The 23,355-nt window shown below is 39.8% G+C and overlaps 1 protein-coding gene across 3 annotated transcripts in view; it reads right to left on the bottom strand.

Annotated features, from left to right (window-relative positions):
* LOC118726889 (myosin-2) overlaps positions 1-9,911 on the bottom strand; it is a 54,228-nt gene extending 44,317 nt beyond the window's left edge. For all 3 annotated transcript variants that reach the window (XM_045586528.1, XM_036452186.2, XM_036452185.2), the window contains exons 1-14: positions 9,886-9,911; positions 7,930-8,156; positions 7,700-7,843; positions 6,237-6,393; positions 5,106-5,133; positions 4,911-5,025; positions 4,729-4,821; positions 4,534-4,597; positions 2,773-2,871; positions 2,582-2,685; positions 2,053-2,191; positions 1,744-1,862; positions 1,510-1,659; positions 71-241 (exon numbers count right to left, since the gene is read on the bottom strand). In XM_045586528.1, coding sequence (XP_045442484.1) covers positions 71-241; positions 1,510-1,659; positions 1,744-1,862; positions 2,053-2,191; positions 2,582-2,685; positions 2,773-2,871; positions 4,534-4,597; positions 4,729-4,821; positions 4,911-5,025; positions 5,106-5,133; positions 6,237-6,393; positions 7,700-7,843; positions 7,930-8,136 — 1,590 coding nt within the window. In that variant the 5' untranslated portion in view covers positions 8,137-8,156; positions 9,886-9,911. The remainder of the gene's footprint in view (positions 1-70; positions 242-1,509; positions 1,660-1,743; positions 1,863-2,052; positions 2,192-2,581; positions 2,686-2,772; positions 2,872-4,533; positions 4,598-4,728; positions 4,822-4,910; positions 5,026-5,105; positions 5,134-6,236; positions 6,394-7,699; positions 7,844-7,929; positions 8,157-9,885) is intronic.
* Between the last annotated feature and the right edge of the window lie 13,444 nt (positions 9,912-23,355).

The raw sequence follows: 23,355 nt of genomic DNA, 5'->3' as shown, positions 1-23,355 counted from the left end.
TGGAATTAAAATAAGATGCAATGAATAATTTAATTGCCAGAAAATATGGTTTCTGAAATGTAAAAAAGACCTTCTCAATGAGCTCGATGCAGGCAGCCAGGTCCATCCCAAAGTCGATGAACTCCCACTCGATGCCTTCCTTCTTGTACTCCTCCTGCTCCAGGACGAACATGTGGTGGTTGAAAAACTGTTGCAGTTTCTCGTTGGTGAAGTTGATGCACAGCTGCTCCAAGCTGTTGAACTAAATAAATAAATAAATGTGTTTACTTTCCTCTTTTTACACATAGGGCTTTTTAATTTAAAAATATATGTCAAATAGCTTTTAAAAATCATTGGAGGCCTGTGAGGTTGAATGTTTTCTCTTCTATCATTTATGCACAATCCTAAAGCATTGTTCATACACTTTCCTGCACTTGCATAAGTATACTCAGGTATTTTTCTGAGTTCCTACTTAATCATTCATGTTTATTCCCATTAACTTTTACATTTTCTATTGATTCATTTAAAAGCTAATGTGTGAGCCATTGGCAGCTGGCAGAGAGGATTTCTGCTGTCTGTACATCATCCTGGTCAGCATTACAGTGAGCAATGATTGCCACCCACATTCTTCTTTAATCTGAATTGAAATAAAAATTAAGATGCCAAGTATTATGTACATTCTGTTAACTCACACTTGTATTTTATTAAATACCAAAACATTAACATTAGCTAGATATAAATAGTGGAATTAATGTGGAATCCTTTTCCTAGATCTTCCATATTATCTGCAATGCCCAAGTTTTACTTTAAGAATGTGAAAGAAAAATATGAGCTTTTCAAAACTATAAGCCAGAAAGATGTATTTCATATTCACATATGAATCTTTATGCCATGATATTGCATTAATGAGAATTAAAAGTTAATTTTGATGAGTTTGGTTTTTTTTAATATATATTTTTATTGATTTCAGAGAAGGAGGGAGAGGGAGAAAGAGAGATACATCCATGATGAGAGAGAATCATTGATTGGCTGCCTCCTGCATGTGCCCTTGGCTAGAATCAAACCCTAGACCCTTCGTCCACAAGCCAACACTCAATCCACTGAGCCAAACTGGGAGGACTACATTGAGTTTCTTGATACTTACCTCTAAATTGCTAACCTTTTCTCAACCCTTATATTTGCCTAAGTTTTTCTGAAGTATTTTTCCACCATATATTCAGGACATATTATGAGTTGCATAGGTTAAGCTAATTTTGCCCTGTCAGATTTTTAGTGCCCCCTGTCACTACACCATGCTGGTGTCTGACACCCTCTGGGCCATTGAACAAGTTAAAGAGTTGTCATCAAGGGCATTATTTCTCATAAAAGTAAAATTGCCACTACAGTAAATGATGAGCCCAATCACACTCTTTTGTCTTAGCATAATTTTTGACAACTTAAGAAAAGGTTATTATATTCACAAATTTCTTCCTATTGATATTTCCATTGCCTTAAGATAAAATTCCAATAACCAACCAGCTCCCAACTCACATCAAAGATCTCAAAGCCAGCAATGTCCAAGACACCAATGAAGTACTGCCTGGGCTGCTTGGTGTCCAGCTGCTGGTTGATGCGAGTGACCATCCACAAGAACATCTTCTCATAGACGGCTTTGGCCAGAGCACCAACTGCATTGATCACCTTGAAAGACAAAGATATATTGAGGTTATTAGAGGACTGTAACATTCTTGCATTCCTGACAGTGCATTTGAATTGTGAACCTACCTGCTCTACAGTCTGTCCTTTGGTGACATATTCATTGCCGACCTTGACCCTAGGGTAGCAAAGGGCTTTGAGCAGGTCAGCAGAGTTCAGACCCTGGAGATAGGCTGCCTTGTCAGCAACTGTAGAGACACAATTCAGGTACCCAACATGACCCACTATTCATGGAGTGTGAATCGCTATAGAAAGTCTGTGCAGGAGTACATTTCTGTATGTCCCATTAGAAGCTCAGTTGTAAAAGAGACATGAGTTTGGAATGGGCTCTTTTGCCTAGAATCTCCTGTTAAACCCAGATGTAGCTACACTTTATACCTTCAGTGCCATCTGGCTCAGCTTGCTCCTCACGCTGCTTTTGCTTGAATTTCATGTTCCCATAGTGCATTACTGCACCTGTGAGCTTATAGATGGAAACTCTTTCATCAGCACTGAAGCCCAAGATATCAATGGCACTCTACCGGGAGAAATGAGAGGATAATGATTAGGGGAGAAGAAACTAACTTATTTAGTCTTTTTAAAAAATATTTTATTAATTTTTTACAGTGAGGAAGAGATAGAGATAGAGAGCCTGAAACGTCAATGAGAGAGAAACACTGACCAGCCACCTCCTGCACACCCCCCACAGGGGATGTGCCCGCAACCAAGGTACATGCCCTTGACCGGAATCGAACCTGGGACCTTTCAGTCCGCAGACCAACACTCTACCACTGAGCCAAACCGATTTTGGTGAAACTAAGTTATTTAGAAGAATTTATACTATATCCTTAACCACACACCTATAGTAAGTTGCTATTGTCATTCCCATGCATAATGTAGTTTTATAAAAACTGCATGTGTAACTTACATCCGTGGCCATCAACTCTTCTTGGTCATCAATGCTGGGGACTGTGATCTCCCCTTGACTGACAAAGGCATAGTCATAGGGGTTCGTGGTGATCAGGAGCATTTCTGGGTACATAGAATTCAGGAGGTAAATTGTACAAGTTGTTAATAAAAAAAATTAACTTTGATCTGTGAATTTAAGATCTTTCTTACCAATCAGTTCTGGCTTCTTGTTAGACATGATCTGATAAAAAATATGATAACTTCTTTCTGCCTTTAGCTGGAAAGTAACTCTGGACTTCTCCAGAAGATCTGTAATGAAAAGCAGATATTATATTGGAGGGAAATTGTGAAGTTCCTGAAGTGATTTGGCATTAATGGTCATCAGTTATATTTTATTAGAGGCCTGGTGCACAAAATTTGTGCACAGGGTGGGGTCATCCCTAAGCCCAGGCTGCACCCTCTCCAATCTGGGACCCCTTGAAAGATGTTCAACTGCCCATTTAGACCCGATCCCACCGGGATTAGTTTTAAACAAGCAGTCGGACATCCCTCTCGCAATCCAGGACTGCTGGTTCCCAACTGCTCACCTGCCTGCCTTCCTGATTGACCCTAATCACTTCTTCCTTCCAGCCTGATCCCCCCTTAGCCACTCCTATGCCAGCTTGATTGATGTCTAACTACTCCCCTGCCAGCCTGTTTGCCCCCAACTTCCCTCCTCTGCCATCCTGGTCACCCCTAACTGCCCTCCCCTACTGGCCTGATTGCCCACAACTGCCCTCCCTTGCAGACTTGGTCCCTTTCAACTGACCTCCCCTGCTGGCCATCTTGTGGTGGCCTTCTTGTGTCTACATAGGGGCAGCCAACTTATCTGTTGGAGTGATGGTCAATCTGCATATACTCTTATTGGATAGGATAGAGGCCTGGTGCATGGGTGGGGGCCAACTGGTTTGCCCTGAAGGGTATCCCAGATCAGGGTGGGGGTTCCCTTGGGGTATGGGGTGGCCTGGCAAAAGGCCTGTGGTGGTTTGCAGGCTGGCCACACCCCCTGGCAACCCAAGTAGAGGTCCTGGTATATGGAATTCATTTACCTTCTACAATTAAAACTTTGTAGCCTGCAGCAGAGCCAAGCCTCCTGTTCGATGGCTGCAGCAATTTCTGTTTGGATTTGTTTACCTTCTATAATTGAAACTTTGTATCCTTGAGTGGAGGCGTAGGCCGGCCAGGGTATGTGGAAATCTTGGCTTCCTCCTTTGCTGGGGGCAACCCTAGCCTCTCAACTGCTCTCTGTGGCTGCAGCCATCTTGGTTGGGGTTAATTTGCATACTTGCTCTGATTGGTTTTTGGACTTGGCTGGTAGGCATGACTTGTGGGTATAGCGGAGAGATAGTTAATTTGCATATTACTCTTTTATTAGGTAGGATTGGCCCCTTGATATTTCAGCTGAATGTTCCCATGAGGTACCACATAATACATCTCTACAGTGGCAGTTGCTTTTACCAACTCTAGAAAGAAACTAAAGCATGCTGGCCTAAATCATATTCATTTCTCATACAGAAGATGCCTGATGCATGGAATATAATAGCTTCTTGATAACCTCTCCTCCCTAGGGTCTCTTCTCACTTTATAATAGAGGGAATACTAAAAGTGAAATTTGTCAAGGCTCAGACTTGAAAGTCATTGCATATACTCAACTCATAGTGTTAATTTTGTTTTCCTTAGAAAATTTTGAAATCAATTCTGAGGTTGAAATAATTCAGACAAGCCTAACAGCTCCTGGCAGTTCCTACAGAATCACTAGCTCATGACTGATGTGGTCAAAGTACACTGTGGACTCTGGGTAAGAAAGGCATTAACTATGGGCATGTTTGGCAAAAGAATAGTGTTAAACAGGCTCCAGGCTTGTCAGAAACTGCATGATATTCCCCTCAAGCCATCATTCCTGGATTCTATTTAGGGGGTTTTGTTACTCACATGTTTCAATATCAGCAGAAGCCAGCTTCCCTGTGGTACTAAAGTGGATCCTGATGAATTTACCCTTGCAAGTAAAAAAGATGTTATGTGAAAAGCTTGAAGCACACAAGAGAGATGAGATTGAAATGATAATTCAGACATGCTTTCTCTGGCATTAAAAGGCCAAGAAAACCCCTCTGTGACCAAGACACTTACAAAGCGAGAAGAGTTGTCATTCCTCACGGTCTTGGCATTGCCAAAGGCCTCCAGCAGGGGGTTGGCACTGATGATTTGATCTTCCAGTGTCCCCTGCAAAGGCAAGTGCAGTGCTCACATCTGAGGCTCCCCACTTCCTAAGACCTCGGCTGTCTTGACTGTGACTTGATTATTGGACTTACCTGCATTTTGCCAGAAGTAGTTTCCTCCTTTTTCTTCTCCCCAGTGACTGCAATTGTTGCAAAGTACTGGATGACACGCTTGGTGTTCACAGTCTTCCCTGCACCAGATTCTCCACTGTCAAAGAGCAACTTAGTCAAAAGAGGTCCCAAAGCTGGCAGCTATCAGCCAAGAAAAGAAAGCATAAATCTACTTACGTGATCAGGATTGACTGATTCTCTCGGTCTAGAAAAGAGAAATTATAGTCATTTAATACTCTTCTCTCATGCATTTGTTACTGGCAAGTAAAGTAAAATGGAATGACCTTAGTGCTCTTTTAAGCTATCCCTAGGGCTTGATGGGCTTGAGGTCTATTCCCTTTTTCAGTCTCTTCTCTTCTGCTCTGTAGGGCACCCCTCACCTCCCACCCAATTTATCATACATGTAACCATTTAAACAGAGCACTGCTGGGAAGCACCAGACATTTTAAATACCCTACCATAAATAAACACCAAAAGTGGGCTTGGGTCTACAGATGGATTTAGATGACAAGTTTTTGACTTATTTATTGTAGGTAGAAGAAGTAATAAAAAATAGGTGTTAAAGATATTTTAGCTTGTGAAAAGGAATATAGTAAACATGGTAACTTTGGAAGTAATCATGGCTTTGGTCATTTTTTTAGGGAAAGGTAAAATTTAGTGTTCATGTTTTACTCTGTCTAAAGAGGAATTCTCTAAGTGTTCCCTAAGGTACATAGTACTAAGAAGTGGTCTAGCTGAGACCATATTCTAGAAAGAAGATTCATGGTATAACTGTTTTATACCAAAACACCTTACAATCTGGAAATCTGGAATGTGTTTGTGTTGGTCCTGGGAGAAGGGCAATAGCATTTATGTCATCCTTAATGTAAAGAGTCTGTTCATCAGTCCCAATTTGCAGATATGAGGATAAGACCAGAGAGGCAAATTTTACTCTTCTGTTTTTTAACTCTTGGTAATAGAAATATAGTGTGTGTGTGTGTGTGTGTGTGTGTGTGTGTGTGTGTGTGATTAGATATATGTGGATATGTTCATATTTTTGCTCAAGCTCATTAAGTGTCTGAGTTATTCAAAATTTAATTAACTATGGCCAACATCTGTTGATTTTCAAAAGTTTAAGGGATCATTAGCAATTATGGGATCATAGGGATTGCAAGCCATCTTTTACGCTCTCTCTTTGCTGGACCATCTCTCTCACAAACACATCAACCTCACTGAAGGGGACCATCTCAAAGAGCATTTTGAGATGTTAGAGCTCCTTCATCCTACAGTTCTGCTCTAAAAAGATGCACATTATAGCAGTCAGCTCACCAGTCAGCATGAACTGATAGGCGTTATCAGAGATGGAGAAGATGTGGGGTGGGGCCTCCTGACGCTTTTTGCCTCGGTAGGCAGCCACCACTTCCGGGTTATACACCGGCAGCCACTTGTAGGGGTTGACGGTGACACAGAAGAGTCCTGAGTAGGTCTGTGCAAGGGAATCAAAAAGAATAACTACTCAAAGGCCTTTTCCATTATTTATACAATTCGCTTATTAAATGAATTTTAACTAAAAGGAACACTTAAGTAAAATGCTGATGCCATTCTTTAAGACTTCAGCATGAAAACTAGTTAGAAGGTTCAACAATAGGACAGCAAACTTTTTGAGGGAAGGGACCACAATTTAAATTTATTCCCATTGGAATTTATCAGTGATTTTCACATAGCAGAAACTCCAAAAAAATATTTTTAACTATAATATGAGATATTTTTACTGTATTTTAGGAAAGAAGGATATATTTCTTTTGTAACAATCAAGGTAGTTCAAATTCATAAAAACATAAATTTGGACACAACCTAAGCACCCAACAACACAGGAATGGTTGTTAGGTGAAATGGGCTAAATCTTCTTAAGACAACATATCAGAGACATTCAAAAAGGTAAATAATAAAACCAAACACAAAATGATGTAAATGCATCATAATTACAATAGGATGATTTTCAAATCTTTGACAACTGATCAGGGCAGGCACACACACACACACACACACACACACACACACACACACACACCAGTAAGAATGGATGCTGACTAAACACCAGGTTCACTTGCATAGTGTGTCCAGCTGAACATCAGCACTGACTAACCTATACCAAATACAGTGTAACATCACTTCAGCTGGAAATCTGTACTGAGTGTATAGTACATGTCAGGTGTCTGTGAGGCACCAGCAATGAAGTATAAATAAGATGATGCTCCTTGAGGAAGTCACAGATGGTCAAAAAACATGGTCAGTGTTATTGCAGGGACAGAAACAATATGACAGAAAATGAAACTCTGCCTGGAAAGTTGGAAAGGTTTCATCAAGGCCTTCCACATAGAAGGGTTGAAAAGGCATAGACACCTTGCTGTTATGAAGTGAAATTTGGTCTTTAAAGACATTATGTTTAGGTGCTACAACATAAGTTAATTTTTTCCTCTCTGGATGATTTTGCTGCTGGAATAAGGGAGGGTTGAAATGTAGGCATGTGGTTGAGATATGAGCGTTACTCCAAGATTTGTTTAAAGGATCTGCTGCAAACTCAGTGTGTGGGCAATGGCCATGCCCAGCTTGGGATGAGAAGACAGGATACAGTGCCAGCTGTTGGCTTGTGCCTTCCAATAACAATAGTGAACCTTTTAACTAGTTACACTAGTGAAAGCACAGTGTGTCTCTATCTGTGACTCGTGTATACCACAGTGAGAGCAATGGGCTGGGGTCCAGGTGATGACCACTTGGGAGGGGGCACTCACGTAGATCATCCAGGCTGCATAACGCTCTTTGAGGTTGTACAGCACAGCGGGCTCATGCAAGTGGGTCATCATGGCCATGTCCTCGATCTTGTCGTATTTGGGAGGGTTCATGGGGTACACCTGGTCATCTTTCACTGTCAGAGTCTGGTGAACGGAAAAGATAACTTTATGTCAACTGAGTGGCCAAACAAAAAAGTCAATTAAATGTCAGCTCCAGGGACTCAACTCACCGCTCCCGCTTCAGTCTTCACGGTCACTTTCCCTCCCTCTCTGCTCTGGATAGTCCCTTTGACAAAGGACTCCTTGGGCTCCACCACAAAGCAGGATGTCTTGGCATCAAAGGGCCTATTCTGGGCCTCAATGCGCTCCTTTTCAGACTTTCGGAGGTAAGGAGCAGCCTCCCCAAAGGCAGCCATCTCCTGGTCGGCGGCCGTCATGGCTGCAGGACTCTGGGGCCCTAAAGGAGGAGAGGAAATGTCACACTAGAGATGATGGCCTGTCATGCAGATCAATATATCTCTACATCGGTGATATTCCAAGGGCCCCGTGAGAACTCCACCAAGTACATCCACTGCACACCGAGCTCCAGTTACTGAAACAAACATAATCACAAGCACTAAAATGGATCTGGGGTCTCTGAGCACCCAACGCCGAACATGGGGCTTACAGCTATTATCTCCTTTTATTCTTTGAGACTGGCATTTTCTAACCAGGGAGCTGGATTGTAGGTTCAGCAGCTGCCGAGGAGCTCATGACCTTGGCTAAGGCACTTGGCCTTTTTGAGGCTCAGTGTCTCCATCTGTAGAATAGGGACTACTACATCTTGCCTTTCTTAATTCACAACCCTGAGATACAGTGAAGATAGTTTTTTAAGAGTTAGAATGCACATTATACCTTAATCAATAAAGAAATTAGAAAAAAGTTAGAATGCTGACTGAGGAAGCAATTGAATCAGTTCAGGCTACCATGTAGATATAAAGTGTCATCTTGCCAGATGATGGAGAACTTGATTTCCTCCTTTGGGTGTTTATCCAGAAGTGCCCACCTTCAGTGGATTTGGGGGATTGTAACCTTGTTTATTTATTTTAATTGAGTGCTCAGTAGAATTTCTCTAGCATAATTCTGTGTATATAATATCCACTCAATCATTTAACCCAGGTAAACTAATTGAGGCTAAAAGCCATAGCAAATGTTATCCTCATTCTTCTCCCTTGAAGGGCTCCCTTTGCTTTCCAAATTCCCTCCTGAAAAGTGCAGGATACACTGCTCCATTCAGTGCTATCTGCAGGTTGCCAGTGGTATCGGCAGAATAAAAGATTTGGCAATGGATGCCCCTGTAGCCATTACACGATCTCATTATTTGAACCTCCTTTAACCAGCTCTCCCCCAGCTCTCTTTCTAGAACTGCAGTCTGTAGTGGAAGGGCAGGTTAATGCCTCTACTGTACAGGCAACAATGTCATGGTGCTTTCATTTCAGACAGCACTCAGCTCTGGGAAAGGCAGCGATTTCCAGCCTTTGTCATCTCCTGGCACACGTAAAACTAAGTCCTAGAATTCTGAGGCATACCAAAAATTCTATTTTTTTGCAGATCTAAGAAAAAAAAAATAGGTAAAATTTTCACTTATTCACACCAGACAACTATTGTTGTGTTGGTTACTGTCATTTCTTTGACAATCTAAGAGAAATGAGGTCAGTGTCCCTGACTAGTCAGGTATTTCATATTTAAAAAACTTTTTGCAGCACACAAGTTGAAAGTCACTGGAGTAAGGTAACACTTAAAAAATATTTTAGAGAAGTTTAAAGGAAGCATTTTCTTAGGTACTTCCTTTCTTATTTGTTAGGTATCATGTTTACTAAAGGAATTCTAAAAGCAGGATACATGTTTATCAAATTTGAGATGTTTAGCAAGGGAATTTAAGTGCAGACTTTTTTCCAAACAGAAACATGGAGAAACAAAATAATATTCTAATGGCAGCTATCCTCTTGCTAATGTGTCACCCACCAATGCCTGAGTGTCTCAGCGAGGATGTGTGCACAGCTCTGAAAGGCTAGTCCTTCCTGCCCCTCTCCTTTCCTGGAGAGTTGTGAAGTGTTTACTGAGGCACCGCTTTCCAAAGGTTGCTAAGAGACACTGATCCATCCCTCTTGCCTTCTCCTCCAGGCACTGCTTAGTCTAAATCTTACCTTGTTAGCCAAAGAGAAGATGTAGCCTGGAAGCAAAACAGTTCTGTAAAAGAAAAGGGAAAAGCACTTGACTTAGTTCACCAAAACCAAAAACAACCAAAATCCCATTCGTGGCTTTAGTTGCTACTGTACACAGAAGGCAACGAAAGCCCTGGCTGGGAAACGTGCAGGAGCAGAAGGAGCAGTACCAGAACTGGCAGCTGTAGCGACACGGGCAGAGTGACCAGCGTCCCTCTTGAAAGTCCTGTCCTGGGCCCACTTACCTTGGAGCTTTTTAAAGCAGGCGGAGTCAGCCTCCTTCCAAGAACTGTTTTATATGCATAGCTATGAAAACAATGCAGCTGCCTGTTCCTAAGTCAAAAGAAATCGTTTGGCAAAAACTTCTTGGCAACCTTGCATCCCCGCATAATTCTCATTCATATTAAGAATGGCTGGATATATTTTTAGAAATATTTTTCTTATTGAGTATGTGAATAAATCTCCTATGGATAATTTGAGAAGATGATTTGGATGGGAGGTTCAGGCTGGTGGATGAAGACAGTGACTGGGCAGCCAGGATACCTGGCTTCTCTCACAAATTTTTTTATGGCCCTGTTGGGCATGCCATCTGGGCTCACCTTTCACAGCCAACACATTAAATGATAAACATAAAATACAAATACTTATTTTAATTTTGTGAGGGTTAATTTTTACCTGTTGATTTTTCCTTTCAAATTTGTCCTTGAAGAACTAAGCTATGAGCCTTCAGCAGTGGGAAGAGAAAGTCCTCTTGTTCCAATATTGTTGTGGTTTTGGGGAATATCCTTACTTTCTCACTGTTTTGCTTTATCGGAGCTGGTTCTCTATACAATGCTGTTTCCTGCCCACCCATTTGTTTGACATGCCTACAATAAGAAAGGCTTACTAATTTCTAGTGTGTTTAGGGAGTACTGCCCAACATTTTTCCTTAGATATATTAGATTGGTATGCTAGAGTAACATGGCAGTGATTTGACTATATCTAAAAAGAGATTGTTGAGAACTTTTCTTTATGCAATATAAATATAATAAATATAATCAACAAGAAGGAAAATATTAAATACTGAACTTGTCTAAAGCTTCCAAATAACATAATTTTTAAACTTTCAAGGAGAAATTTCAACAAGATTGAAAGGACAAAACTTATTTATACCTGGTTTTGTTCTTGAAATAATGGCACACATTTTCTGATCAAAAACTTAAAAGATGATCGCATACAGTATTTGCATTCTTGGTAGTTAACATTGAGGGTAAATTTTGCACAGGAAGGTAATAAAAATATAAAACTATGTTCTTCACAACTATTGAATTTACATTTTTAAAATGTACCTGCCCTCTTTTTCCTTCTTTAGCAAATATAATGTCAAAATTTTTATGATGAGAATAAATTTTAAATCTACTTGAACCCTTTTTTTATGTCAGCTATTTCAAAAGATGGTGAAGCTCTAATCTGTGTTAGAGTCACTCCACTGCTGGGTCGGTCCCCACTAGAAGGGGACATCAGCCACAAATACACTGAGGTGCGTGATCCATTCAAAGTCCAAGATCTGGAGCTCCCACCCTGAGCTGTCTCCACCAGGACAAACGACTTGGCCCTCTAGACTCCCCACGCTGGCTGGTGGCACTCTGGCAGCGTGCCCTGTTTCAGGCGTCCTGAAATACCAAACCTCCCAGCGACCTAGGGGTCTCTTGCCTACAGCTGCCAGCATCACACTCCCAGCTGGCTGCTGAAGTAATTGCTCTCCTTGGCTCCACTTAGCACATGGTCAATGCCACTGTGGTTGTTTGTCTCCTTTAGGAATATAGGATACACTTTCAAACTCTAACTTGGCCCAGGTCACCTTCTAAGAACCTCTGTTGAGCTTCTCACAGCTGGAGACCGTCTCCAGAGGCTCTGGCGTCCCCTACCCACCCAAAGATACAATAGAAGGCATGAACATTTCATGGCACATATGTAACTTTCTTGATGCCAAGACACATTGGCTAGGCAGCTCTGCTTTAAGGAGAGCAATGGTTCTATTTCCCTATGCTGTTTCACTAAAAATGCAGCCATTTTAGTGCCCAAACTCATCTTTTGTTCCCTTCTTCCTGCCCATGGGCACGTGCTTTGTACTTTTAAAAAAATATTCATAGTTTATATTGTTTATAAAATGGCCTTTAATTTTGTTGTGTCATGGTTATATATTCTTCTTTCTCAGTTGTAAAATTCCTTCAATGGATACCAAGGCAGAAGCTGTCTAATATATTAGTTTTTGAAGTGAAGAAGAAAATGCGAAACTGCCTTCCCAGTGTTTGAGAACTACACCGTCTTGATTGTTTCCTATGCCTTTTGGCTCAGGACTCGTGATTGGCAAGTGTTAGGGGAGAATTTGCTGATGTAATGGAAATGTTCAGGGTAATTTGTTTTTCCATCCTGCAAACAAGATATACACTCAGTTCCAGCATTTTTCTTGATTCCATCAATATTTTGACCACTGTACTAATGAGTCAGGGTCTTTCTTCTTTTCATTGCCTGCCCCTTGGGCTATCTGTCACATTTAGCTTTGTTGACAACTCGGGAACAGAGAAAATTCAAGAATACTGATATACATAAGACATGCATAAGCATAAGACATGTAAATGGTACATGACTTGTCTGTGCAGTACAAGGAAGTTCGGAGGGAATATTAACCACTGACCCTGTCTTCAGGAGGTTATAATGTAACTGAATCACCAAGAGAGCATTAATGGATTAGCTCAGGTCACCTTCAAAACAATGTCACATCAGACTTAAAAACATCCAGCCTACAAGTTCTTACAGGAAAGGAGACATATTTTTATGCCTTAGGACCTCATCAATACCTAGAATGATGTGACATACAGGAAGTATCTCCCAAATCCTAGTTTGCAAATTCCAGATTTCTTTATCCTATCTTTATTCTTGTCCCTGATCACTGAGCTTGGATCCTGGATTTGACTTTTGACTGCCCATCCTTTGAGTATCCTAGAAAACTTACTAAACCTTCCCAGGATTCTGTTTCCTAGTCTATAAAATGGATAATGAGGGATATCTCATAAAGGGTTTTCAGGAATAAATAATAGAATGCTTGGAAGCTGAGATCATCCATGATAAGTATTTATTCTGAGTTCTCTGCTGCAGTGAAGTCCTTTCCTCCCTGATTCCTGTATTATGGCACGCTTGTTTCATTGCTCATCCCAATTACCCAAGAAACATTTACAGAGGGCCACTGTATGCCAAGATCTCAGGTAAGTTCCCCACTTAAGGAAGCTGCCACCTTGAACTTCCTCCTCCCTCTTGCACCATTTACATGTCTTATGCATATCAAGCTCCAGATCAGGTCTTACCCAGGCATTTTTCTCAGTTGCTGTACCTGATAGAGGAAGGGTAGTTTGGCTTAGAATGAGAAAAACTGGTGTGAGCTGTTACATTAAGAGAGGCATGAAGAAATGAGACCCTGATCCAGGGAGTTGGTGGTGGAAATGAAAAACAAAGGATGCTTAAGAAAATGGCTAATGGGCCCTCTGGGACTCAGGGGAAGCAAATGTTCGGTAATAGGTTGAAGGGAGACTGATGCCTCACACTGCACTCTTCTTTACCTTTTGAATTTTGTTCCTGATGCATGTAGTATTTATATTAAATATAAAAAGTGATTTGTCCAACAAGGATCCTCTAAAAAAGAAAAGATGGAATGTAAAGAGGGCCAACCACAGAATCAAAGAGAAGAGTAAGCCCTAAAGGAGCAGGCATGTGAGTTTCCAGTGGCCACTTCTGTGTTCCGAGGACTAGGAGCCAGGTCCATCAACCTACATGTGGAAATTTGTGGCTGCTGATGTTATTTTCTTGGAATTATTGATTTTCTGGCCCAAACTTGGTACCTTTGCACCAGCAACCTACACGTAGAAGTCCCACCAATAGAAATCTACACTTCCAAATGTCCTGTCATAGAATTTCCTTGAGCATTTGCTTTACTAAGAAAAAAAGAGAATGGCTAGCAAGGAGCTTATGGCAATGCTCAAAATTTAGTCATTGAGAGAGAGATGAGGAGGATTTTTCAAAATCCATTTATAATTTGGTTTAGTCATATATTGCATGGCTCGTTTTTTGTAGTTGCAGATTGAGCTTTCAAAGAATCTGTTGTTCAGCCCTAATTTGAAATAGATGTGGATGGGGAAAGCTTGTATCTATGAGCACTCGGACAGAATGGTAAGTTGCTGGAACCATACTGCACTAAAGTACAAGAATCTGAAGTCTTGTCACATGTAAAGATCTATGAAGCCCTTAGGAGAGAGAAGATGGACCATATTGGGTGCCTAACATCCAAAGGTTCTGCCAGCACAGAGCACATAATCTGTATGTAGATAAGGGAGTTTGGTGACCCTTCCAGGAGACATTTTGGAGAAGCAAAACTATTGGGTACCTTAACACTAAACCATTTGTTTTTATAGCTATGAAAGTAATGTAGATCTATAGATATTCTAGGAATTTGGAATAAGAACAATAATAGAATGGAAATTATTTCTTAGTAGTGGATCTAGAGAAGCATGCATTTACTTCTGCACATCTCAATATTCAATTACCAACTTGTGTCAGGTTAATTTGATTATGCGATTAGGTATACTCAGTATGTACAGTGAGTGATATTAAGTGAAACGATGTTATACCACAAGCTAACTGACATAAATAAGAATTAAGTTTCTATTGCACCCTATCAATATTATAACAAAACAACGTTGAACAAAATGATGATATTCAAGGATCTGCTATATATGGTCTCTATTATCTTCCTGCTTATTAAACAGTAGGCATCAATATACAATATATTAGTTGAATGATTAAAGAATAAATTAACATTATTTTTATAATTCCACTATTTACATAGCATTTTATAGCTTCTAAATAGCATATGGGAATTATCTCACTTTTTCTTTCAAAACTCTGGTGTAGGAAAAAGGCAGATAAACTCTCCTCATCTCATATGTGAAGAAACCACGATTCATAGGGGTATGAAGTAACTTGCTGATTCAGAGTGGAACACACATCGCTTCTCAGCCTTTTGGCTAAGACAAGTGCAGAGTGGAACACACATCAAGATTTTCTGTTCCACTCTCCATCACTTTAATGACTAATATGTGAAACTCTGACTGTGTTCATAATAGTCAACTCCTTTAGGTTGACTATTATCCTGTAAGTTAGTAAACTGCTAATCTTAACCAAACATCTTCAACTGTTGTGAGTTAGTAAACTGCTAATCTTAACTAAACATCTTCAACTGTTGTGAGGAAGGTAAGATAATAAACCAATATACATATACCAAACGTTATTCTAGAATGCACAACATTTCAAGTGAAGAGCAAATGGGATGGAATAGCTTTTAACCTTCTGCTACCCTGTTCCCTCAATTGCCTCAAAGTTAGCACTCTGACGGTAACATCACATGCAACTTTCTTTAATGAAGAGATGGCATATGGTTGAGGGATCAGGGAAGGTTTCATGGAAACAACATCTAAGATGGTCCATGAAGGAATAGGTAGGATCTGACAGGTGTAGATCCAGGAAGAAAGAAGTTCTAGATGCAAGAAAGGAAACAGAAAGAACAAAAGTGGCAAGAGGAAAAGTTTGAAGTCCGTTGAGGAAGAGGGAGCTTTTCTAGTCTGCCAGGTGTCTAGCATAAGTGTAAGGGAAAAGTCTAGGGGGACAGGTTGAGACCAGGTATGTCAGAAGCTTTTTCTATGACTAATTCATTAAGAATGAAATATCCTGCCCTAAACTGCAAGTAACGTCCACTAGAGCACTCCTGCCTTTGTCCCCAGACGGTTGGCTTCCCAGTTTCCTTGTTTTTCAGTGCTCTAGTTTTCCACTCCCCATATTCTCCACTATTGGACTCCTTCCACCATCGACCTCTTCCTCCCTTGACTACATGTGATCACCCTATTGGTAACCTAACCCTTTGCCATCTTCCTTGGCCACGATCCTTTTTCCTATTGATGCTTTTTGAAGGTCGACACAGCCATGACTTCCCCCATCCCCTACATCATCCTCCCAAGCCTACTCACAGCATGTGACAGCAAAGGGCGTGGAATGCTAGACACAAGAGTTTGACTTGAATAAGATGAATATTTAGTCTTTTAAATATGGGGCTATTAACCAAAACAACACTGCCATGAATTTAGAATGCTATACTACTGCGCATTAAAATAATCTTACACATGTTTTAAAATAAAATCTACTCAATATTTGTCTGACAAATTATTTTACTTGACTGTGATGAGATTGGTAGAGTCAATATTTAGGAATAGAAATATTCGATTAACACATTCTGTTTTCTTCATCTTAAATGCAAGAATAAAAATTCAGTCAAATTAATTTTTATTCTGTCCTACCAAGGTCATCTTCTTCCCTCCCACCCACCCCCCCCCCAAAAAAAGAAAGAAAATACCAAAAGGAAAAGAGGATTTGTTATTTGGAGGTGGGAATGGGATAAAAAAGTGAAATATTTTTGCTTTTTCTACGAGCTGGACATTGCAAGGAGAGCCAAATGTGAATAGCTTCTTCAAACAAATGGTCCAGTGAACAGCGTTCATGAAAACAAGGCAGCACTCCAAGGCTGAAGAGTATTTTTAGAATTCGAGGAAGGAGGTTTTTTTTTTTTTTTTAAGGAAAGGATGGTAATGTCATCCAAAGTCCTAGTCCTATGCAGAAGCTCGGACCTGGCATGACTTGAAAATCATACCTCAAAAAGAATGCAGCCAAAGGTTATGGAGACCCAGTTGTTCTGCTCATCTATCTGAAAAACCTGACAGAAGTTTGAGTGGATTTCTCATTCTTTGTTCCTTTTATACACTGTCAATGAACACAGGCATATGCTCTGTTTTGTCGCCCTGTGGGAGGCTCAAGCTTATATCCTCCTTTGAGCAATAAAAACAAAAATTTCCATTGAAATCCCCATGATATAGCATATCCTTATGGGAAAATGTTAGCTGGCCAATCTTGAACAGCTCTCAAAGTAAAAGTTATATGAAGAAATGATGGATTGAAGATTAGATGCTTTTGTGTGTGCATACATGTGAATGTGGTGGGTGTGTAGGAATGCCTAGCGCACATGTATATGCTTAGAAAAAAATGCTCCATTCAGTTAGGAAAAAAGCAGAAATGAGAGAGACACCCATTTTTCTTGAGTGCCTTTCTTTTAAACTCATCATAGGGTAGCTGATATTGAGATCAATCCTCTTCCCTATGGTCTTACTAGAAAAAAAATAATTCTAAGTTGACATTCAGAAAAATCAGTAACTTCGGTGAAATAAGGAAATTGAAGCTCTAGAAACTATCTTCAATTGAGTCTTGTGATGTTTGAACTATTCAGGACCTGTGAGAAAAGGGTTTCAAACTAAAGAGTCTTCTTTGAAAGCCTGCTTTTAATAGTCTCTGGTATTTGCCTCCTGGGAGAGTTCTTTCAAAGGTGCTATAGACAAGCTTTGCTCAAACTATGTCCTTGAGACCATTAGGTCAGCACAACTGATGGCAAAGAATTTTTGGTCACATAAGCTTAGGACACAGGGTATGCCATGTCCTCCTGAGGAGTGGCCATTCATTTTGACATGATGTAGGGTATTAGCATGTCTGACTTTATTGTTCTAAGTTTTTCACATACTGCACTTACTTCGTCATAGGACTTGTTTTCTTTCCAATTTTGTATTTGCACCATAATAATAAATGCAGGAAAGCATTAACCCATGTACTGTATGTTTAATTAAGTACATAATTGTAATCAAAGTGAAATCAGTGTGGACAGGTTGTGTTGGTGTCACCAAGGAGCTTATTAAATATGCAGATTTGGGGGTCTCACTGACATTTACTGAATTAGAATATATGCATGTGTGGCCCAGGAATCTGTGTTTTCCATAAGCTTGCCATATGATTTTTTGTTCACACTAAAAAGAAACCTTGAAGTAGCTGTTTAGTCAGAACTGAGGCCAATAATTACAGTCCTCAGGTAACCAATACACCAAAATTTATAGATTCCCTCTTTGGTTTTTAAGACCCCACCCAACCAATCCAAACTTAATTTACTTTTATACCCAACTCTATATACTGCTTACTGTTATCTTCGCATAATCCATTTCACAGCCACTGTGCCTTGCTAGTTCTTATGCCTTTCTCAGAATAATGTTTTTAATTACATACAATGAAACGTGTAAAATTTCAAAGTAAAATACAGTTATTAAAATATTTTTAAAATTGTGTCAATAACAGAAGTAAATATATTTGCATTTCATATAAGACCTTGAGATCTGATATGAAAATATCCAGAATTTTCTTAGGTGGAAAAGTCACAGTTACTGCTATAGTACTGGGGTTTGTTACCCAATGTCATATTTAAGGAAATGAACTTTAGTTTAATCTTCTCTGAATTATTTTTCAATTTTCTTCTACCTATCTGAATACTGTTCATTTTTTAGGACCCAGATTTCTCCATCTATTCCAGCTTCCAATCATACCCCACATTTCTGGAGCCTTTGTGTTCATATAATAATAACACCCAGCAAAGCATTTCAATTATGGGTTTCTTGGATTCAGAGATTGGACTTGTACTTATTTTGAAATTTTGTGATCAATGCAACCAACACAGTGATGGTCAGATTGTACTCCAGTGACTCTCAACCTTGGACAGATATCAGAATCACCAGCAAATGCTTGGGTTCTATGTCTCATGCAAGCGGTTGTCAAAATATGGTTCCCAGACCAACATCATCATCATAGCCTGAGAACTTGCAACAAATGCAAATTGTTTAAGCCTACCCCAAACCTACTGAATCAGAAACTCTGAGAGTGGAGGGGACAGCAATCTCTGATTTTGATATGCACTAAAGTGAGAATCACTGCCCTATAGCTTCTGGTTCAGAAGGTATGGAGTGGAATTCAGAAAACTATATGGAAAAAGTACCATTGTTCAGTAAACTCCATGAGGTCTAGGACATAGTCCAGAGTTGCTCATCATTGTAACTCTAGTGCCTGTCACAGTCAGGACTCAAAAATATTTTTCAAATAAAAGAAGGAAATGATATTTTTGAGGCCCACTCTTTCAGTGATGAGCACCTATATGTGTCAGCCTCTGGTGACTTTCACAGGAACTAGGTACAATAAGCCCTTTGCAATATGGTTGTTCCCTTTGAAGGTGCCACTGATTGTAGGCCATCAGTTATTTAACAAATGATGCACTGTGGCTCAGCTGTGGGATAATTTTTAAAAACAAGCCAAAAGGTCAGACCTGTAAAACCTAATCGTCTTCACCAAGCTAAATAAATTGTGCATTTTTTTAAGTCAGGGGAACTTGAGCTTCCAGGGTTTCTGATCTTCCTGACTACAGTTCTTTACATCCCTGTGCCTATTTTGTAACAACCAATTTGTGCTTCTTAATCCCTTCACTGTTTATACCCAGCCCTCCCCCCCTCCCCGCTTGACCCCCATTCCTCCTGTCAACCATCAGTCTGTTCTCTTTTTTTATGAGTCTGTTTCTGTTTTGATTGTTCATTTATTTTGTTATTTGGATTCCACATATAAGTGGCAGTTTCTTGTACTATTATGAGGATGAAAGGACACAATACAGATAAGGCCTCGGCACAGTACATCTTATTAGCTGCATGAAAACGGAACCTTGTAAGCCTTGTCTTCTTCCACAAAACTTTTTAAAAAATAACAGACACTGCCCTAGGCAGTTTGGCTTGGTGGATAGAACATCAGCCTGAGGACTAAAGGGTCCCAAGTTCGATTCTGGCCAAGGGCACATGCCCGGGTTGCAGGCTCGACCCTCCCCCCCACCCCCACCCCTACCCCCAGTAAGGGGCATGTGCCAATCCATGACTCTCATCATTGATGTTTCTATCTCTCTCCCTTCCTCTCTGAAATTAATAAAATACATATATTAAGTAAATAAATAAATAAATCTTTTAAGCTTTATCCCTAGATAGAAATTTAACTGAAGACACAAACTATAGGCCCCAGTGGCAGTTTTAAAAGAAACCATGAAGGGGTCTGTTGACTCGGGCCCTGGGAGGAGATGGCGCTCAGCTCCAATCACATCTACTAGGAGAAAAAGATTAGCACATGTTTACATAAGATTTAAGATAAATCAATAGCTACTCCACACTATTCCATGTGAAGTTTAATTTCTCTCTGAGTCTCTTTATTAAGATGAACAAAGAGATTTCCTATAATATTTTTTAAAGTGTTTTTTTAGTTCCAAGGACTATTAACTTACAACCATGAAGCTACAAATGTTTTTATAAAAAGTGATATGTTACATTAAATGTTTTTCTCTTCATGTTTTATAAAGAGCTGTGTTGTCTCATTTAAAGTGGTAAATTATGTCCTAAGAGGATAATTTTACTCAATGATCTTATGATAATTATGTCACCGAGCCTTCCAAATTTAGCTACAGTTTATTCAAGCAATATTAAAGGACTATAAGCCTAGGAATACAGCTAAAGAAAGTCCCTTTTTCTAGCAGTGTGTCTAACAAGTAAATTAATGTGACTGAGAATAACTTTAAAACACAAGGCAGAACTTGATTTATCTTAAGAATATCATTGTTTATGCTGTTGAAGTAATTTTGAATTTTGTTCTTATTATCGATGCATTAATAATTCTAACAAAACCTCTATGTGTGTATATAAATATACATTTTTATGCTTCCATAATCACTAAATAAGTATTTTTAATTTTTTATTGAATTTATTGGGGTGACATTGGTTGGCAAAATTAAATAGATTTCAGGTGTACAATTCTATAATACATCAACTATATATTGAATTGTGTGTTCACCATCCAAAGTTAAGTCTCCTTCCATTACCATTTTTCCACCCTTTACCCTCTTCTACTTCCTCCATCCTTTTTCCTCTGGTAACCCCCATATGATTGCCTTTGTCTGTGAGTTTTTTAAGTATGGTAAGTGTTTTTAGAGCCATGTTTTTCAAACTGCTTCTTTCCATTACTGAGATGGAATGGACCTTCCTATGAGTTTCTCTAAAGAAGCTGCAAGTTCTCTGCTGGTGTGTTTGATGCATCCTTCTGGTGGTGCAGTCATAAGACCAGGTGAGGGAATTGACAGACATGCAGCTCTCTAAGCTTCTAGTTCTCAGTCTGCAAAGTCAGGATGACACCTGTCTTGCTTCAAGGATCAAATGCAAAGTTATGTATTGAGGGTTTTGAAATAATAAAACACACATGTAACATTATATGTACATACATTGAGTTGTCAGATTATTATGATCTCTGAATGCATAATAATCTGGCCACTCAGTGTATATCCTATATAATAAAAGGCTAATATGCAAATTGTCTCCTTGACCAGGAATTTGACCAGCAGTCAGGCCGGCCAACTATCCATGTTCCCTCTCCCTGGCCAGGCTGGCTGGACCCCACCTATGCACAAATTCATGCACCAGGCCTCTAATATACTTGGCGTATTTTCTGGTGTATAAGACGACCCCTAATTTTACAGTTAAAACATAGGTTTAGGCCTATATTCGCTGGATAAGACTAACACCCACTTCAAAGAAAAGACTTACTTTGCCGTCAAGATCTGCAGGTAATTTTTGTGCAATTTTGGTCTTTTGCCCCCGATTTTTGGTTGACTTTTTTTCGTTTCAAAAGTCATCTTATACGCCGGAAACACTGAGTGACCAGATTATTATGTGTTCAGAGATCATAATAATCTGGCCACTCAGTGTATGGGTGCATGTGTATGTGTAAGTTATCACTGATGATGCTATTTAATGGATCAATAAATCCCAGAGGAAATGCTAATCAGTGGCTCTAGTTTATCACTTACATAGCAGTGTATTAATTATTGTTAAAAATTAATTTCACCACTGCATGATCAACGGGAGAAAGGGGGTCTGAAAAGGGGCTATGGAAGCCTGGAGAAAGCTCACCTAGTCAGTAGGGGCAGTCACCAGGGACGTGAGTGCTAGGTGGCTGCCAGATCCCTCGTGGCCAGACCTGTCCCTTTGCCATCCAAGGCCCCAGTTCTCCAGGAAGAAGTCGTGGAGCAGTAAGAAGACTATTCTGGCCAAGACCCTGGGCTATTTGTCCCTGACTATGGAGTTTTGAGGGTTCTTTGCATATTCTGGATACAAAGCCCTTGTTGACAGGATGGCTTGATGAGGGTGACCTGAGCAGTCACACACGTCCCCAGCTCAAAGGGCCCTGCCTCAGTCCATGATCTGCTGTTATGGTCTTGAAATTCTAATAAATTCTCAGAAAGGGGCCCCACATTTTCAACCTATATGGGCCCCCAAATTATGTAGCTGGTCCTGTTGGTTGGATATGAGATTTGTAAATAATTATCTCAGTCTGTAGTTTGTCTTTTCATCTCTTAATGGTGCAGAAGTTTTACGTTTTGATAAAGTCCAGTTCGTCGACTTCTCTTTTGCTGAGTTGTCGAGAACTCTTGGATCACGAAGATTTTCTCTTCTGCTATGTATGATCGTTCTGTTTTATGTAATCCACTTTCAGTAAATTTTTTATAGTCAATAAGATTTAGGTGTTACATTGGATCTTTAGTTGGCAATATGTTTAATTTATAGATTAATTTAGGAAGAACTGATATCTTTACAATGTAGCATCTTTGCACACAGGACCATGACAATGTTTTCTGGGTGTTTGTGTGTGTGTGTTCCCCCCGCCCCCATTTATTTAAGTCTTCTTTTGCATCCTATAAAGTTCTATAGTTTTATTCATACATAGCTTACTCACTTTTACCCTGTTTTCCCAAAAATAAGACATCCTCCGAAAATAAGACCTAGCGCATCTTTGGTAGCAAATATTAATATAAGACACTGTCTTATTTTCGGGGAAACAGGGTAGTAGTTTATTCCTTGATAGTCTGAGTTTTTGAATATAATTTTTCATTATACTTAGTAATTTATTCTAGTTGATAAATATCTCTGAAAAGAAAGCTGCTGTTTCCTGTGTTGACCTAGTGTTACAACTTTTTACTAAAGGGTCTTACTAATTGTTTGCTTTGGACAGGCTCTGAGAGAAAAATCTTCCCCTCTGCTTCCTCCCATGTGTGAACCAGGGATGGCACTGGGGTGGGGTGTCGGTCCTGCAAATTCTGCTGAAATGGCAGACACTGGCCAGTGCTGAGGGCAAGGACTGGCCTGGTTGCTTCAAGGTTCTTAATCACATTGTTCAGCTGTGGGTTTTAAGGACTTATTGTTTCAGATAAACAATAAACATATTTTATCAGATTATATTTATTGAACTCAAGTGACAGAAGGAAGAAGAGAGGCGGAGGGCAAGTCTACATAAAGAAACTGAGAGTAGAGGGTATCATGGAGAAGCTCTAGAAGAAGGGACTTGAAAAGGTTCTTGGCATTTATTCTCTTCAGAAGCCTTCTTTAGTTCAGACACAACCCCTGAAACTTTCTTATTAACTTCCTGTAGGGAAGA

The sequence above is a fragment of the Pipistrellus kuhlii genome, unplaced genomic scaffold, assembly GCF_014108245.1.
Source record: "Pipistrellus kuhlii isolate mPipKuh1 unplaced genomic scaffold, mPipKuh1.p scaffold_m20_p_23, whole genome shotgun sequence".
Lineage (NCBI taxonomy): Eukaryota > Metazoa > Chordata > Mammalia > Chiroptera > Vespertilionidae > Pipistrellus > Pipistrellus kuhlii.
The sequence above is the reverse complement of the archived record's forward strand: the minus strand, read 5'-3'. Positions and strand labels throughout refer to the sequence as shown.